The following is a 17,284-nucleotide window of genomic DNA, read 5'->3' as shown; positions in this document are numbered from 1 at the left end:
ACTTTCAACGGGGGCTCGTGTCGCTGCTGTGTTGGAATTGGAAAACACATCAGTCAGTCACTGTATAGCAAAGATGAGCGAAATCTTTCATCTCAGGCTCAGCAGCGTGCTCACCGCTTCGGTTTCCAGGTCGTATCTTGAGGCTTCATGGCAACACAACCTCCCATCGGCGTTACATCACACTGCCTTACATGTTCCTTCAGGGGCAAAATAGAAATCATAGCTGTAGGCATGATCCTGTCTACCTGCGGGTTGTCGCACAGCCAAGCCAGCAATGGAGCCATGAGCAAAATATAACACCGTCCAATCCAGCGTATATCACCCTCTCCGGCCTTCGTCCTTCTCCACAATCCAGAGGTAAAGAGGAAGTACTGGATCCAGCACCACCCCACAGCCAACTACCAGCCAGATGGCCGTCTTCCCCAACCTCCTGTGCTATACCATCCTTCTCTTCCAGTTTCTCACCACCCTCACCCTGCTCGTCCTCACCCCCAAAAGCTCCAGTCTGCGATCCATATATCTGCCATTAATGACATGCATGGCCTACCTTGAATCCGCCCTCGTCAGTGTCGCTGACCAGAACATCTTCGTCCAAGTCGCGACCAACGGCTGGCCCTTCACCATGCTCATGCACCAGACCAACCTTCTCCTGATCACGGCCGTCGACCTGACCGCGCAGCAGAACACAAGAGACAGACTGGCATCCGCACTCACCATCCTCCCGAGTCCCCGTGGCATCGGGACCGATTGGCAGGCCAAGAATGTCCCCGACTTCCCCGCCGTGTTTCGCGCGCTGCCTCCCAAACGCGGCCAATTCCTGCGTAGGCAGATGGCCATTGCTGCGTGGCAGGGAGCTCTCATGGCCCTCGTATTCTCCCTCTTCATCACGCACAATCTGTGGGATTCGGACGGGTCGTACCTCTACCGCTCGGGACGAGAATTCTCCTACGCCAACCCCAGCGTCGCGCAGCTGCTGGCTCGGGTCAGAGTGACTTGGACGATTGGTCTCCCCATATCGATGCTCTTCCTGGACTCCCAGTACCGGATATGCTCTGCTCTTTGCGCGGCAGTTGGCTGGTCAAGCCCTGCTTCGTGGCCTCCGCTCTTCGGGAGCCTCGGGGACGCGTATACCGTTCGTGGATTCTGGGGGTGAGTTCTTCCATTTCCAGCTTTCCAACATCCTTCCTGAAACCCACACACTGACATTCGCATCCAACATCAGCAAGTCCTGGCACCAGTACCTCCGATGGCCTTTCACCAGCATGTCAACGGCAATCACCACCCGCGTCCTCCGCCTCCCCAAGCCCTCCCTGCCCGAGCGCTATCTCAACCTGACCATCGTATTCCTCCTTTCCGGGACAATGCACGTAACCGCCAACGTCACCAGCGGTATCACAAATGGAAATCCCGGCACCCTGCTCTTTTTCCTCGCACAGGCGGGCGCCATTATCCTCGAGGACACCGTGCAACACTGCTGGACGGTCTTGCAGCGACGACGGGGGGTGATTGAGATGGAGATGGAGACGCCCATCTGGCAGCGGTGCGTGGGCTTCGTCTGGGTGTTTTGCTGGATGGGTGCGACGTATCCCTTGTGGTGGTATCCGATCATGCGGGCGCTGGTGGTGTACAACTGGTCCGGGGTGTTGGGTGTTCTTCAGGCGCTGGGATTGTCCCTGTCTTCGCTTCTCGCGGTGGTGGTGGGTGGGGGCGTCGTCCTGCGAGTACTTTTTGGGGCGGAGATCTAGGGATCCGTCGATGTTACATCCTTGGATGTGCTATAGGATCGATCCTGTCATTTATCTGGGGGTGCATGGAATGTCGAGAGCAGGGAAGTGATAGGTGATTATGTCAAACCCTGCACAAGGTGACTTACATTATTACTGTGTCTGGCACTTATTGGAAAAAGTGGTTACTACTAAACAACACAGTCACACAGACCTACTCAATGCGACACCGATATTAGAGATAGGCCCAGGTACAACCCCTCAGTTAATGTGCATCTCAACACCAGACATGCACGTAATCTGTCCCAGGACGCTTAGTATATACCAGGATGCGTCGCATCCAATCATGACACTCCCTTCTCCCATTGCTACTGTTGGCTCTTCACGTCGCATCAGCCTCCGTTTCGACATGCGATAGACGTCCGTTCCATTGGTTCTTTCGGCTATCGAACCTGGATCAACACCATGATGCAGCTGACTTCATAGCAAGATGCTCATGGTGGTCCAATCCAACATATTTACCCCCTTATCCTTATTCTCAGCAACCAGGCCTCAAACAGGGATATACTATTTAGTATCGTCCATTCTCATTGTGTGGACCATAATCAGGTTATACAGCAGCCCCCCTCCTCTTACCCAATCCCATTTACTCATCCCCCCCTGCCCTGTGAATCACAATCGAGTTATACAGTTCCCCCCTCTTGAGACACGAAGCCCCCAACTCTGACAGCAGATAAGAATGCCTGCCACCATACCAGATCGGCTGACTGCACTGCGCATCCCCCACTGCAAACCACGTTTCATAATCGAAATTCGAGTCTGCTGATAAATCTAGACCGGGCCGACCCTGGAAAACGAAAAGGTGTGCCATGCTAGAGATAACAGGGAGGGGGAGGGGGAGGGGGACATCAATAACTCTGGATTCCGATTCCTGACGCCGGATTACAAACAAGGCGCACTCGATGATCGAACAATTGGGGCCGTTTTGGCCAGCTCGGGGAGGGGGACTGCCGATCATGTTCGAGCATGGACTGTGACTGACTGGGACTGGGACTGGGTGGACTGCTTGCGAAGGTTAAGGCAGACCATGGCCATGTGGCTTTGTCTCTATCCACTCCTTCGATTATTCTTCCATAGGGAGGTAGCCTTGCGAGCTGAATGGAAGGGGAAGGAAATTTGCTCTTCGGTGAGACATACATATCTCAGTCGAGGACTCGGGGTTTGGGGCTGTGGTATGTCATTGTCATCGTCTGGTCGGGCAGTGAGCGGAGTGGATTGGATTAATCTCGAGCTGCCACTTGTGAGTCCTGAACGTCAGGAATCCAACTCCCATACGAACTGCACTCTCTCTTGGCAAGGGGAGCAGGCCCTATTTCACAAATCACAACCCATTCGGGCGGGCGCTTTTCGCCCCATTCGGACGGTTCCCCTGGACGAGACCTCTGATGTCAGAGTCGCCGGGCATTGCCACATGGCATGGCTGGATACTGCGTCGAAGGTCGAGTGTGCTTTCTAGAGCGGTTGGGACGGAAATGAGGTCGGATCGTCTCTGGGGGCGGAATTCTCATCAATGGGCAGCCTCGTCTTGTCGCCTTGTCGCCTTGTCGCCTGGTCTCCGCTCCGCCTTTTCTTCTTCTGCTTCTTTTGCTTCTTCCGTCTTGTCTTCTTCCCCCCCCTTTTCTCTAGCCTTCATGTCTGCGGTAAGTCACTCGCGTTTTACATCATCTGTTGGAGGTGTCTCGTCCGACTAACACTCGCAGTCTCATCGCCGCTCTCTCACAGACTCTGACGCGATTTGGCCCCAACGCCATCGCGACTAGTTTCCTCGAGCCCACGTTGGAGCTTCAGCTCCCACCCCGATGCTCCAAACACTGCCCCCGTCCCTGCTAGCTGATCCGTCAGCAGCACAAATGCTGTGCTTGTCTGTGTCCCGTCCCTGCCATTGGCCGGCTCGACTCGTCGCGTCGCTCGATGCCAGGCACCTGTTCACAGCCAGGGACTAGCCTCTGGGCGTGCATGCCTGGTGTTTCGCGTGGGCCCTGTGACTAAAACCAAAACATTACGGACCCAACAGCCATGCCCTGGCGTGGATGGAAGCCCTGAGCGGATTGCGTATCACGCGGATCCGGGTCCGAGGGGCGTGTCATCCGAGCGATGCGACTTATATCACCCTTTTCCGATCCCCCGGGGCCTTATAGGCGGTGGTTCTGGACTTGCTGGTCCTCCGCTGGTGTCTCTCCATGATCGCCCTGCATACCATGTCCGACTACAAACTGGGTCCCTACGCACCCGTCCGCTCCCTGTCTCCCATCACCCCTCCGCATGCGCCGTTCAGCAACCCCCAAGGCTTGCAATCGGTCGACAGTCTCTCATCACGGTCCACGCTCTACTTCCTCCCCAACGATATCCTCGAAGACCACATGGACGACCGCGCCTACCGACACATGAACAAGATGCCGCCCCAGGACATCGACGAGAGGCTGCTTCTCGCCGGGCTGGAGACGAGATGGGACTCCGCGGACAGACTGGCCGTGCCGCATCTGAACGTACAGAAGCCCAGTTCGGACGATCGCGGCCCCCCCAGTCCCAGTCCCTCCTACATCTCGCACGGCAGCTCGCTGTCGTTCAACAAGCCTTTGCCTCCGGTCCCGGGCCTGGGTGACAAAGACTCGTCCCGGCCTTTTGGGAGGACCAGTGGCGGGCAAAGCTCCGTCAGACGAGAGTCCCCGCCAGGCTATGCGCCTCAGCCTCTGGCCCTGCGGCCTACAACACCGCGGCCGATGACGCCTGTGTCTGCCTCCCGCCCTACAACGCCTCTTCCTCATGCCCCTTTTGCGGCAGTCCCCGGCCTACGACACCCGTGTCAGCCTCCCGGCCTACATCACCGTTTCCTCCCACCCCCTTTGCTGCGATACCCCGACCCATGACGCCCCCTCACATGTCATCCCGACCTACAACTCCCCGGCCATTGACCCCCGGCCGTCGACACCGCGCTCTTCAGCGCCCAGACCTACAACTCCCCGACCCACCATCGTAATCCCAGAAGGGAAAGGAGCCACGAACCTCAGACACGAGTACACCGTGCCTGAAGCGCAGGAATACAGCTTTTTCGAACCTGACCGAAGTCCCGATAGGATACCTCACTGGCTGAAGCCTCTAGGTCTCCGGACCGAAAACCTGCCTCCCCTTCCGAGAAATAACAGCCCTGCCAATAGTATGAAAGTGCCCAGCCAGACAGACCTGGGGTATCAGAAGCAACCAGCCAAGAAAACATCGCACCAAGAGCTAAAGCAGGACGGCGACGAGAAGCCCCTGTGGCGGTCACTGAAGGCCGGGGTGCGACGCGTGCTGACCCGGAAAGCTGCCTCGCACGACGGCTCCGTCAAGGCCAGCAAGTCGGGCAAGTCCAAGCACAAGAACGCTCGGAGGGCATCGATCATCGTGCGCATGTCGACAATCCCGCCGATGCAGCCCCCGCCGGCAGAAAGCTTCCAATTCCCCGAGGAGAAGGAAGACGAAGGCCGCTATGAAGACGCGATCAAGCGGATGAAAAATGTCTTGGCCAGTTTACTGGAGGATGGCTATTCCATGGACGCGATCCTGCAGGCAGAGGCGAACCAGCAGTTCCTCCGGTCTCTCTTCACGAGGGTACAGAACGAGCCTCTTCTTGGAGTCGACACCGAGCCTCCTATCGTCTCTCCCCCAGCCTCGCACGCCTCCCTCCCCTCCGAACCCCCACGCTCCTACTCCCCTCTGCCGGTCGGAAGCTTATTCGACGAACCTCGATCATTCGAGCCTCCTTCCAACGACGACAACGAAGACAGCTGGACATACGTTGGCTACGACGATGACGAAGCCAACACCGTCGGCGCGCCGTCCGTACGCTACTTCTCCGATACAACACCCATATCCCCTAGTATGCCAGAACCTCGAGACTCCGTTCCGCCCTTCGCCATGGTGATGGCCGAATTAGACGACGACCTCCAGCGGATGACCTCCAACCGATGGAGCCTCTCGCAGCCCGGCCGCGAAGACATGGTCCTCCACATTCTCCTGCAGATCGACGACATCGACGACCTCTTCTCGTTCGCGCAGACCAGCAAAGCCACCTACCACGTCTTCAAGCGCCACGAGCTCCCCCTCATGGAGAACGCCATTCGACGCGGCTCCCCAGCGGCCTGGGAACTCCGTCAGATGAGCGACATCAACCAGCAATCGGACCAGGACATGCCCTCGGCCACGCTCTACTACCGCGCAGTGACGCGCGACCTCCGGGCCCTGGCCGCCCTCAAAGGCCTCATGCTGACCCACTGCCGCCCGGTCATGCGAACCAGCTCCTACACAGCCCTATCGCGGCCCTCCAGCCCCGACGCGCGCCGGCTCGACGACGCGATCTGGCGGATCTGGACCTTCTGCTACCTCTTCGGCATGCAGACGGGGCGCGAAACCGACATGGACGGACAAGTCAGCTGGCTGCGGGGCGAAATCGGGTCCCCCTTCCAACCGTGCCCGGACCCGAAAGACGTCGCCAGCATCATGTTCGACCCACCGCCTGGGTTTGGCGAAGGCAACCCTGGCGGGCTCTCCGTCACCGACATGCAAGACATGGACGAGATCTGGACGTGTCTGAAATACATGCTGGGGTTTCTGCGCGGCGAGACCGAGCGCGCGCGGCGGTTCGGCGTGTTTCAGAACGCGGGCGTCGCCCCGGAGCGCAACCAGGGCATGATTGTGCTGCACGAGTGGATTAATTATCTGCTGACGCTGGGGCCAGAGGCCCTCGTCGAGGTCGCGCCGTTGGGTCCGGATACGCATCCCGAGACGACGTTTCAGCGCGCGATGTCCCGCGGGTGGACGAGCTGGGAGGCGCCGAGGCCGGGGGCGACCAGGGGGCGTTTTTGACGGATGCGTTGGGCAGGGTTTCGGGAGGGTTGAGACGGTTGGAGGAGGTGCAGAGGACGTTTCGATATAATTATGTGTGAGTGTGAGTGAGGATGGGGGGGAAGGTAGGGATTGGCTGTGTGTGTGTGTGTGTGTGTGTGTGTGTATTATAGACTGGTCTTACCTTAATGATTGATGAATGGACTCGGATATTAGCTTGTTGAGGAGGGTATTTTGATGTGTAGTTAAATTGGTAAAGATTAGTGTAACCCTCGTTGAATCAATCACTAATAATACTGTTTCTCCTGGACCTTTCTTATAAAGACAGGACAGTGACAGGCAGCAGCCACTTCTACCCGCACCCGCACCCGCCAAGCAGATAGCGTCATCCCACTTCCTCTCCACCACACCAACCCAGTGTCAACCACACCACACCATCTATCTACAAGACAAACCACCATGCCTCCGTCACCACAAACAGTCAGTCCTCCAGTCCTCCATACGTATCTACCTACCCTCGCCTCCTCTCCCCTGTCATCCCCTCTCATCCCCTTCCCTCCCCTCTCATCCCATCTCACTCCCCTCTCACTCCCCGCATCCCCCCAAAGGCACCATCCATCCCCCACTAACAACCAAATCATCCCACTAACAACCAAACCACCCCACCACTCTCCGTAACCAGACAAAACTCACATCCACGCTCCACCTCCTAATCCCGCGTCTCCGCCTGCTCCAAAAAAAAGACACCGCGAGCTCGGTGATCCAACGCCGGGACCTCTCGACGCTGCTGGCCGAAGGACGCGACAACAGCGCGCGCATCCGCGTGGAGAATGTCATCGCCACGGACATCGCGGTCGAGGTGATGGAGATGGTCGAGCTATATTGCGAGCTATTGCTGGCGAGGGCGAATGTGATTGATCAGGTGGCGTTTGGGGAAGGGGGGAACAGGGCGAGAGGAAAGGTGAAGAGGGAGTATTTGCTGGTGAATTCTTTGGGGAAAGACGGGGGGGGAAAGATGGGGGAGGAGGGGGATTCTCATTTTGGGGGTTTGGGAGATCTACCCCTCCTCAATCAACACAATCACAATCACAGCAACTCACCTCCCCACCCCCCGAAAAAGACCCAGCAGCAGAAAGCTCCGGCTACATCGACCCCGCCCTGGACGAAGCCGCCGCGGTGATCTTCTACGCCTACACGCGCTTCCCGCATGACGTGCGCGAGCTCACCATCCTGCGCGGCCTGCTCACCGACCGCTGGGGGAAAGAGTTCATGCTGCTCGCGCAGGACAATAAGCTGGTTGATGTGCGGGTGCCGGAGCGGTTGGTCAAGGGGCTGCGTGTGCGGCCGCCCACGACAGAGTTGGTCGAGAGTTATTTGGCGGAGATTGCGAGGGCGTATGGTGTTGCTGCTTGGCCTCGGGGTGGAGATAGGCGCTGGGGTTTCGGGGAGGGGAATGTTGGGTCGGGAGATGTCGATGGGGATGGATCTGGGGATGTACCGGTCCCGGTTACCCCGACGAGGACGAGGACGGGATCGCCTGCTACTGCTACGGCGGCAGATGAAACCGAGGCCCGTCGCGCATCCGAGACCCTCGAGCTACACAAAGCGACACCGCCCCGTGGATTATTCGACGCGGGCAAGAGTCCCGTCAGCGTGGCGCCGCCGGGGCCCAGGACGGATAACTTGCATCCGCGGGTGAAGGTCTCCGGGGGGGATCTGCCGCGGGATACGGATGCAGATGCAGATGCAGATGTGGATAAGGGGACCGGAAGGGGTGGAAAGAGCGAGATACCCGAGTTGGATGAGTTGACGAGACGGTTTGCTGCGTTGAGGAGGTGATTCCCTTATTCCATATCCATATTCATATTCATATTCATATTCATATCCACATTCATATCCATATCCATATCCATATCCATATTCATATCCATATCCATATTCATATTACATATTACATATTCATATACCAGGTAGTAGGTGAGTGAGTGAGTGAGTAAGTGAGTGAGTGAGTAAGTGAGTGAGTAAGTGAGTGAGTGAGTAAGTGAGTGAGTAAGTGAGTGAGTGAGTGAGTGAGTAAGTGAGTGAGTGAGTGAGTGAGTGAGTGAGGGAGGGTGTCTGGAGATGTCTATGTGTGTGTGTATGTTAGTATCCACAGGATTTGCGTAGGTATGTACTAGGGTCTCTCGCAGGGCATTCTGGAGAGGACATGTGTTTGTTTATTTATTCTACAGCATTTTAGTACGTTTGATGTCTACCAGGGCTATGTTTACCATGTACTGTTCGCATATTAGTATTTGCATATTCATGTTAGCATATTCTTGTTGGTATATTCATGTTGGCATATTCATATTAGCATATCCATGGTAGCATATTCCCGTTAGCTTATTAATACTTGTATATTTATGTTAGCATATTAATACAGTACGAGTATGAATCTTCGCATACCCTGTCAGCATAGTAATGAAGCAAACCACAGCTCTATTCTATTGTCATCCAGCATAAAGCAGGTATCGCCCACCTGCAACCAAGCAACCCCGCTATGCATGGGTCCATTATATATATACAGTACAAATAAACAACGCCAAACGCAAGCAGTGAGTTTCAAACATCAGACCGACCCATCAGTCGCGGTACTCCTCTTCCTCCCCCGGCAGGAACACCTCGTGCCCCGACCCCTCGTACACAAAGATCGCCGCCACGCAGCCAAACACCGACACCAGCGCGATCAGCCACCACGCGAACCCGACCATCCCCACCTCCAGCCCGTACCCGTACCACGACCCCGAGAAGATCGGCCCGATCGTCCGGAACGCCGACGACACCGACTGCCCGATGCCGTGGATCGTGCCCAGCACCGACGGGTGCGGCGAGCAGTTGTTCAGCAGGATGATCGACGTCGGCAGCGTGAACGTCCGCGCCGTCACCTGCAGGAACAGCACCACGATGATCGAGAACCACACCCAGCTGCCGTTGGCCTGCCCCGGCGGGGGTGCTGACGACGGCGCCAGCGCGATGTACGGCGCGAACGCGTACGCCAGCGGGAACAGCGTCAGGAAGTACTGGTAGCTCTTGGCCGTGCCCAGACGCCCGTTGATGCTGGGGTAGATGGTAAACTGCAGGAGCATGCCGATCACGCCGAGAATCGCCGTCGCAAAGCCAACACTCTGCGGCAGCATCCCCAGCCCGCCCGTGAAGATGAACGGCAGCTTCTGGGGCGGGCTAGCCGGGTCGTTGGCGTCATAGCGCGGCGTAGACAGGAAAAGCAGCCAAAGGTTGTTGAAGGCCCTACAACAGTCAGCACGGCTCACCCGGAAGAAAAGATAGCTAGAAAAGATAAGACACTTACCCCATCTGGAAGTCGAAGAACGCCTGCGCCAGCAGCGTGCACAGCACGTTCTTGGTCCAGATCCGCCGGAAGGACAAGGTGCGAGACTGGCGGTTCGACTTGGTCGCCTTCTCCTCCATCTCGTAGCTTTCGACCCGGTCTCTGCGGTTGAGCAGAGGACCCTCCTCGTCGTAGTCGGCGAACGGCAGACGGTGGTACAGCGGAGAGGACGAGGGAACCACCGCCCTGAGGCCGCGCGCGAAGATGCGCATCGAGAAGACGCCCAGACCGGGCTTGCCCTTGCAAGCTTCCAAAGTCTATGACCGTTAGCGCACGTACCAACCGCGCAGACATGTTACGTACCTCCTCAAGACCGACGGCGACGCAGACCGCCGCAAAAGACAGGAAAATCGTGTTCGCCAGCATGGGCAGCGCGTAGGGATAGCGGATGAGCCACTCCACCCCGTTCGCGCCGCCGAAAGACGAGTCCGGTCCGAACAGACGGGGATACGCCTTGACCGGGTCCGACAGCATACCGCCCATCACTGCAACGATTAGCCCGGCACACACCCGCGCAGACAGCGTACTCACCTGGTCCAAACAGCGCCGCAATGTTGAATCCGATGGGCAGGATCAAAAAGGCGCGGGAGTGGTATTTCTTCTCCTTGACATTTTCGGCGATCATCGTCCGGATGATGCCCACCGTCCCGTTGATGGCACCGCCGAACGAGCGCCAGAACACGGCCTGCGCAAACGAGGTCGAAAAGGCGACGCCCAGACAGGACAGGGCGGTTCCCAGCAGACCCACGAGCAGCACGAACTTGCGACCACCCCATTCCGCATCAGCGACACGGCCCCACGGGATGGCGGTCGCAAACTGCGCCGCGGTGAAGGCGCCCTGGAGGATGCCGGCCTGGGTGGAGACGTCGGCGTCGGAGAGGTTCTCATCGAAGGACTTCAACTGGTAGAACATGTAGGCCTGCAGCGAGGCGATCTGGAGGAAGTCGAAGACCCGACAGAGCCCCAGCAGGGCCAGCTGCTTCTTCTGCGGGAGGGACATCCATGTGACGGGCGCCGGGCGCGGGGGAGGCGCCGAGGCCATTTCCTGGGGTTGAAGCAGGGACATCTGCGGCTGGGTGTAGGAGTGGGAGCGACTGCGGGCGTGGCCAGGCCCCCAGTCGAAGGAGGTGTTTCTGGCGGCCATGCCGGCGGCGGCGGCGTCGGGGTCGGCGTCGGGGTCGAGGTCGTCGTCGTTGTGGTGGCCGGAGGAGCCCTCGGAGACGTCAGCTAGCGAGATGGTGGACTCCCTGCGGCGGCGCTGGTGGGAGGAGGAGGAGAAGTCGGCGGGAGAGGGTTCGCCTTGGTCGTGACCGGAAGCCCAAGAGATGTTGCGGGTGTGACGACTCGCATTCCGCGACTTGGACAGGGCGAAAGAGGCCGAGGTGGCGGAGAGAGGGTTGGGGGTGGCCTGGGGAGTTGAGAGGGCGGAGGAAGGGGCGGTGGTGGACAGCGATAGTGACGGACGCCGTCGGGTTCCTTGGGATGAACCGGGTTTTGGTGCAGGCATCGAGGGCGGAGGGTTGGACTGGTGCGTGCTGTGATAGGGCGCCAGCGGAGGGAGGAGATCGGTGACGACGTCAAGAGGGGCCGAATCGGAGGGTAGTCGGTTCGTACAGCAGGACAGCAGAAAAATCGCGCAGAAGGAGCGACTGGAAGAAGAGGGGAGGGGAAAAGAGTGAGTGAGTGAGTGAGTGAGTGACGGGAAGCGAAGATGAAGAAGGAGTGACAGACTGACAATTGATCAAGATGAACAAGAAGAAGATCAACGCCTGAGGACGACATCCATCAGGAGTTCCTTCTCAATCTGGTGCAAGTGTATGTAACCAGGTAACCCTGTACTGTACCTGATCGCCGCCCGTGGTATTGCGTACGGTACCCGCGTATGACCCGATACCTGGCAAGCGAGCTTGCGACGCTCGACTCCACCGCCTTGCCGGCCACATCCGTTCTTCTGCTCGCCCGAGCAATTGTGCGTCTTGGCAGCGCGACCGCGTTCTCCGGTACCGCCAGCCTCACCAGCGTCTCAGCCAGACTGCCAGAGAGAGAGAGAGAGGCCTTGAAACATGAAGCCCTTCTTGGCAGCCAGGGCAATTGTTGGGAAGGACCACGTAACTCAGACTCCGACCGGTTAGTCTCCTACTAAGGTACTGCTAACAGTAGAAGATACTTGAATACTGCTAGGCTGCATTAGGGCCTCTTACTAGCAACAAGTGCGTGGCTGTCCGCCGCCACGGAGCACTCGGCGCACGAGTCAGAGTGGCGTCTTGCCTCTGCGTCTGCCTCTGCGTCTGCCTCTCGCGTATTCTGTCGTCAGCTGCTGACGGGCCCTCGTAATCGGGAATGCCCAAGTCCGACCATCAATTAGTAGTGTCGGGAACTAAACCTCTTTCTCTATCTCAATCTCAATCCTCAGCACCCTCATTTCAGTAAGTACTTAGATGGCAGTTGGCTTTTCGCCTCAGGGTCCTGATCTGGTCTGTCTCGATCGTTTTATTTCTTGAAGGTTTCAATTATTTTTTTTTAAATTCACGTTCACATTCACATTTACTTCTCATGCTTTTATGCCTGGTTGATTAATGGTTATGCGCGGGATGGGTACTGTACTCCGTCTGGCTAGCGTATACAAGAAGAACCTGTGCTCTGGAGGCATCCTGTGGCTGCTGTGCTAGGTGGAAGTCACTTCCACCAAGCCATGCTGCCAGAGTAACGATAAAGTACATTAATCGCGCCATGTCCTCAGCATGCATGGTACGGAGGACAATGGTCAAGCACATAACTACCTCAGGCATCAGCATGCTCGGATCTCACTCTCATTCCATAGCGGATCTGGTATCTTCCTCCGTTCTCGTCGCATTCCCTATCACCACAGATTAATAATAATAGTAATAATCATCATAATCATCATAATAATATAAAGACAAACCATACCACACCAAAGGCAGCAACCCCATCATGAAAGTAAAAAAAAAAAAAATGTATAAACCCCTAAAATATGCATACATGCTATCTATCGGACAAATTGCCCGTTTTCTCGCCAGGACGGAGTCCGATGGTGTTCGGCCAAGGGAAAGTATCGCGGGGGTTCCTGACTCGTCCGCCAGGGTCGCCAGTGCCACCACGGCGCCTCGTCCGAATCCTGCGATGGCTTGGACCGCTCCATCCGGTCCAGGCTATCTTCTGAACCCCTCTCCTTGACCCGGCTAAATTGCTGCTGCCGGCGCCGGTACACCCGAAGCACCGCGTAGATGGCCCCAACGGCCACGCTAAACCCGAACACTGGGGCGATCCAGCCCACCGTGGTATCTAGAGGGGCAGGGTCAGCAGGGCTCTTATCTACCACTGAATCACACTCATCGCCATGGCAGTGGGTATTGAATCATGGGATGGATGGCTTACCGTACGACGTCAGAGCGTCGGATCCGCTCCCCCCCTCCGCGTCTCCGGTCTTTCCCCAGTCGAAATGCGCCTCCGGGTGCCCCGGGTCAACCCAGGGCACCGTGTTGATGCCCGCCGGGGGGATCTCCGGTCCGGCGCCCTGGTCGCCGGGCACGCCGTAAAACTGGGCGTTCTCGCAGGACTCCTTCGCGCAGAAACCCTGCAGCTCGCTCGACGGGGTGAAGGTGTACATGTTCCGCGACTTGCCCAGCACCTTGCCCTCCACGTCCACGGCTTCGGCGTAGGTCCACCGGTAGAAGTGCGGGGCCGCGTAGCTTGTCTCGAAGCCCTTCTTCTCGACCTGCCGGATGAGCTGATATGGGCCGGTGGAGTTGGTGGCGCCGTAGAATCGCCAGTACTTGACCCGCGTGGCGCCGTTCCAGCTCACGTAGAACGCGGTCGAGGAGAAGGTGTCGCTCGACTGCGAGTACGTCCACAGCGCCGGCACGTCCGTCGGGTTGCCCTCCCACTGGAACTTCTGCGCCCGGTAGTTCATGATCGAGCCCTTGTCGATGTAGCCCCAGAGCAGCAGGTTGCCCTCGGCGTCGTGCTCCGACACGTAGGCGTTGTTCCCCCAGCCGATAAACACGTTGCTGTTGCCCAGGACCTGCATGTTGCCCTGGCTGGAGCTGATCATGTTCTTGCCCGGCGGCACGTAGTCGTGCAGCTGGGTGGCGGTGCTGTCCTGGTGGTCGATGAGGATGAGCATGCCGGACGAGTACTCATGGGTGCGGTTGAAGCCGTTGAAGCCGTTGTTGTAGAGCGACAGCAGGGTGTGGGTGCCATTCTCGCTCAGCCAGCGGGCGTCGTGCTGCTGGGAGAAGCTGAAGTTGATGTTCCTGAAGGACGGATGGGCGCCGTTCAGCCGCCAGATGACGGAACCGTCCTGGCCGGAGATCTTGTAGATCGCGCACGTGTGGCGCGAGGAGATTAGGTAATCGCCGTCGGCGTTCTTGTCGATGGAGTTGATGTGGAAGTAATCCCACGGCGAGCGCGGGTCCAGCCCGGTGCCTGAGGTGTCCGTGTGGCTGGGCCAGGTGTAGGCGTCGGACGGGTCGACGTGGTCCAGCGACTTCCACTCGAACAGCACCTCGTTCGTCTCCACGTCCACCTCCTGGAAGATGCTCTCCATCACCCACCCCATGCCCGACTTGACGTTCCACGCGCTCATGTCGAACTGCCGCTGCTGGTACACCGTCATCAGCGCCGTCTTGCCGTCGTTGATGGGCATGAACTCGTGCATGTCGCTGGACGCCATGCCCCCGCCGGGCACCACCGTGCGGACGATGCGGTAGTGGTCGTCCATGATCACGCCGTGACCCCGACAGTATCCGTTCTGCTGCACGCCCTGGAAGAAGCAGAGATGGTCCTTGCCCTGGTACTGGCAGACGTGCATGCCGTGCGCATTGCCGGGGCCCGAGTTCCCCCAGCCGCTCCAGACGAGGTTCTGCTCATTGTCAACATCCTGGTGCAGCCCGCAGAAGGGTCGGAACCTACCCCCTCATCGTCGTAGATATACGGGCCCGAGTTGGACGCTTCATACGGACCGACGAAGATGTATCCGGGGCTGAGTTTGTCGGGAACCCGGTGTTCCAAAGTGAGGACCGGTGGGTAGAGATCGGGACGCTGCAGGACGTCGTCAAGACAAGGTTAGCGATCCGAGTGACGAAGGTCTTGGCTTTATTGCGTGCCAGCTATCTCGACGCTAGACAGCTCACTTACCGATTTGAAGACCGAGTCGATCTCCGCGATAACAGGCTGCAGGCACGCGCATAGCAGGATCAGACAGAGGGCTAGGAAGGAGGGAGTCGATCCTCCGGAGATGGGAGTATAGGCGATCATGGATTCTTCATCACTTGCTCTGGAGGATCCAGAAGTCGACGACGGTTGGAGGGTCTGGAAAGGGGAGGGGGAAAAAGGATTCCACAGTCAATGCAGGCCAGCTGAAATGGTGGAAAGGTATGATGATGTTGTATACAGGGATGAAATGCGCGATCCGCGGAATCGCAAACCACAACGGAGACACAGTATAGGGTAGGGATGTCAAAGGAGCAGAGGGAAGGATCAGCGGTTGATGATATAAGAGCCCAAGGGCAGCGCAGCCACCGCACGCCTCGCCATTCCCCAGGATAACGTTTGGCAATCCTGCTTCATGCTTCAGACTGGCCGCAGTTCGTTACGGCGTGTTTCCATGAACCCGCACGAAGCCCGGTGGGGCCCGCCAAGCCCGACCAACGTACCATGGCGCCCAGAGGAGATTAGTCACCCCTGCCGACTTCTGGAATGGCGGCTTTGGCCGTGCTGATTGGCCGAGAGGGTGGGCCCGGGATGGGGGGGCCCGCCTGTACCCGGCACTGGCTGCTCATGTTTATTGCGTCGTGCAGGCGAGTACTTTGCCCTCGACAAGCCCAGTAGATCGATACTTACAGTACAGTCGGCCTGCTGCAGCCGCAGGCGCGGTTGGCAGGGCATTGCGATGGCGACCGGTCCGCCATATGATCTATCTATCAAGGTCGGTCTGGCGACGCGAGGCAGCGTGACCGGCGCGATCCAAGGCCTGTCTGTCAGTCTGGGTGCTTACTACGGACGGATCGGCCTCACGTTGAAGACGATCGTGTGGCGCATTTGACAGCGGAGAGGAGCCCTTTTTTACTCCGTACACTGGTGTCACTGCCAGGTCGGGATGGAGATTGTTCGATGCTTAGCTCGGGTTAGCCACGCTGGAGGTACGTACGTCCTGACCATCATCATTTTGATCTGATATCCGGATCGAGCGTCTGGCTATCTACCGAACGGCCATCCATGATCCAGGGTATGTCAGCATCAGCATCAGCGTCAGCCGTCAACCGTCAACTCAGCAGCTCCAAAGAGACCCTACAAACAACCACCAACCCCCACGCAGTCGCAGTCGCAAACATTCTAAACCAGTCCACGCCTACAAAGACAGCAGACAACCCTCTCAAGTCCAAGTCCAAGTCTCACCCACCCAACCAACCCCAAGCGACAAAACACACACATCCAGCGAACAAAGCACCCGGCCTGCACATACGTACCCCGTCCACGTAGACCCCCTCCCCCCAACCCCCCGATCCATCCAATGACCCCATCCCACCACGCAGCCTATAAAAAGCAAAAGCAAAAAAAAAAAAAAAAAAAAAAAAAAACCTGTCCGTCATCCCTGCGTTAGTCTGACCCTTTCCCTTTCCCTTCCCAGCACTGCCGTAAGTCTCTAGACTAGTACGCGTCCCAGGTCCAAAACCCTTTGTTCCCTTTGCGTGAATTAAGTAGATGGATAGGCCAGACCAGACCAGACCTAGATAGATAGACAATCTTAGTCGGTCCCTGGTCTGCACTAGGTTCTGCGTCGAAGTACCTAAAAGTAGAACATTGCCGTCTATCTAGATAACTAGATACCTACGGAGCAGTCTACGCGAGTGCTAACTACTAAGCTCGATTACATTTACCTACCTACTACCTATCTAAGTAGTAGGTATGTCCAGCACAGCCAATCCCAACTGCCTACCTAAGTACCTATCTACCTACCCACCCAAGTATCCAACTATTGAAAAACCCGCAGATCAACCCGTCCTGGGTAAACTGGAAGTAAGTAAGTAAATAAGCAAAAGCCAAGATGGATATATCTTACTCCCTCAGACCCAATCCAGACCCAGACCCAAACCAAAACCCAAACCTGACGCCGCCTACGTCTGGACTGGAGACTGTGTGAGTATCTATCTAGTCTGTGACAGTGTGACTGAACTGGGACCGCGGTACGGACGGAGTAGATAGGTGGATAGATAGCGGGTACTTGTACTACTACTGGAGACTAGACTGGGTACAGGGTAAAATCTTTTAACGC

The 17,284-nt window shown here is 57.3% G+C and overlaps 3 protein-coding genes across 3 annotated transcripts; 2 read left to right on the top strand and 1 right to left on the bottom strand.

Annotated features, from left to right (window-relative positions):
- Window positions 1-409: 409 nt before the first annotated feature.
- On the top strand, window positions 410-1,745 carry BO70DRAFT_324178 (wax synthase family protein; the record flags this gene model as incomplete). The annotated part of the gene is made up of 2 exons (XM_025540609.1): window positions 410-1,149; window positions 1,223-1,745. The coding sequence occupies 2 exons, from the start codon at window positions 410-412 to the stop codon at window positions 1,743-1,745; spliced, it is 1,263 nt and encodes a 420-aa protein (XP_025394821.1).
- Window positions 1,746-3,982: 2,237 nt separating this feature from the next.
- BO70DRAFT_400809 (DUF292 domain protein) lies at window positions 3,983-8,444 on the top strand (the record flags this gene model as incomplete). Its single annotated transcript, XM_025546952.1, has 5 exons — window positions 3,983-4,513; window positions 4,566-6,466; window positions 6,499-6,673; window positions 7,288-7,527; window positions 7,698-8,444. The coding sequence occupies 5 exons, from the start codon at window positions 3,983-3,985 to the stop codon at window positions 8,442-8,444; spliced, it is 3,594 nt and encodes a 1,197-aa protein (XP_025394820.1).
- Window positions 8,445-9,067: 623 nt separating this feature from the next.
- BO70DRAFT_390643 (MFS general substrate transporter) lies at window positions 9,068-15,668 on the bottom strand (the record flags this gene model as incomplete). Its single annotated transcript, XM_025546171.1, has 9 exons — window positions 9,068-9,890; window positions 9,952-10,247; window positions 10,294-10,475; window positions 10,522-11,466; window positions 13,081-13,329; window positions 13,387-14,800; window positions 14,923-15,051; window positions 15,148-15,218; window positions 15,662-15,668. The coding sequence occupies 9 exons, from the start codon at window positions 15,666-15,668 to the stop codon at window positions 9,227-9,229; spliced, it is 3,957 nt and encodes a 1,318-aa protein (XP_025394819.1). The 3' UTR covers window positions 9,068-9,226.
- Window positions 15,669-17,284: the final 1,616 nt, after the last annotated feature.

This window comes from Aspergillus heteromorphus, assembly GCF_003184545.1.
Source record: "Aspergillus heteromorphus CBS 117.55 chromosome Unknown BO70scaffold_44, whole genome shotgun sequence".
Lineage (NCBI taxonomy): Eukaryota > Fungi > Ascomycota > Eurotiomycetes > Eurotiales > Aspergillaceae > Aspergillus > Aspergillus heteromorphus.
The sequence above is the reverse complement of the archived record's forward strand: the minus strand, read 5'-3'. Positions and strand labels throughout refer to the sequence as shown.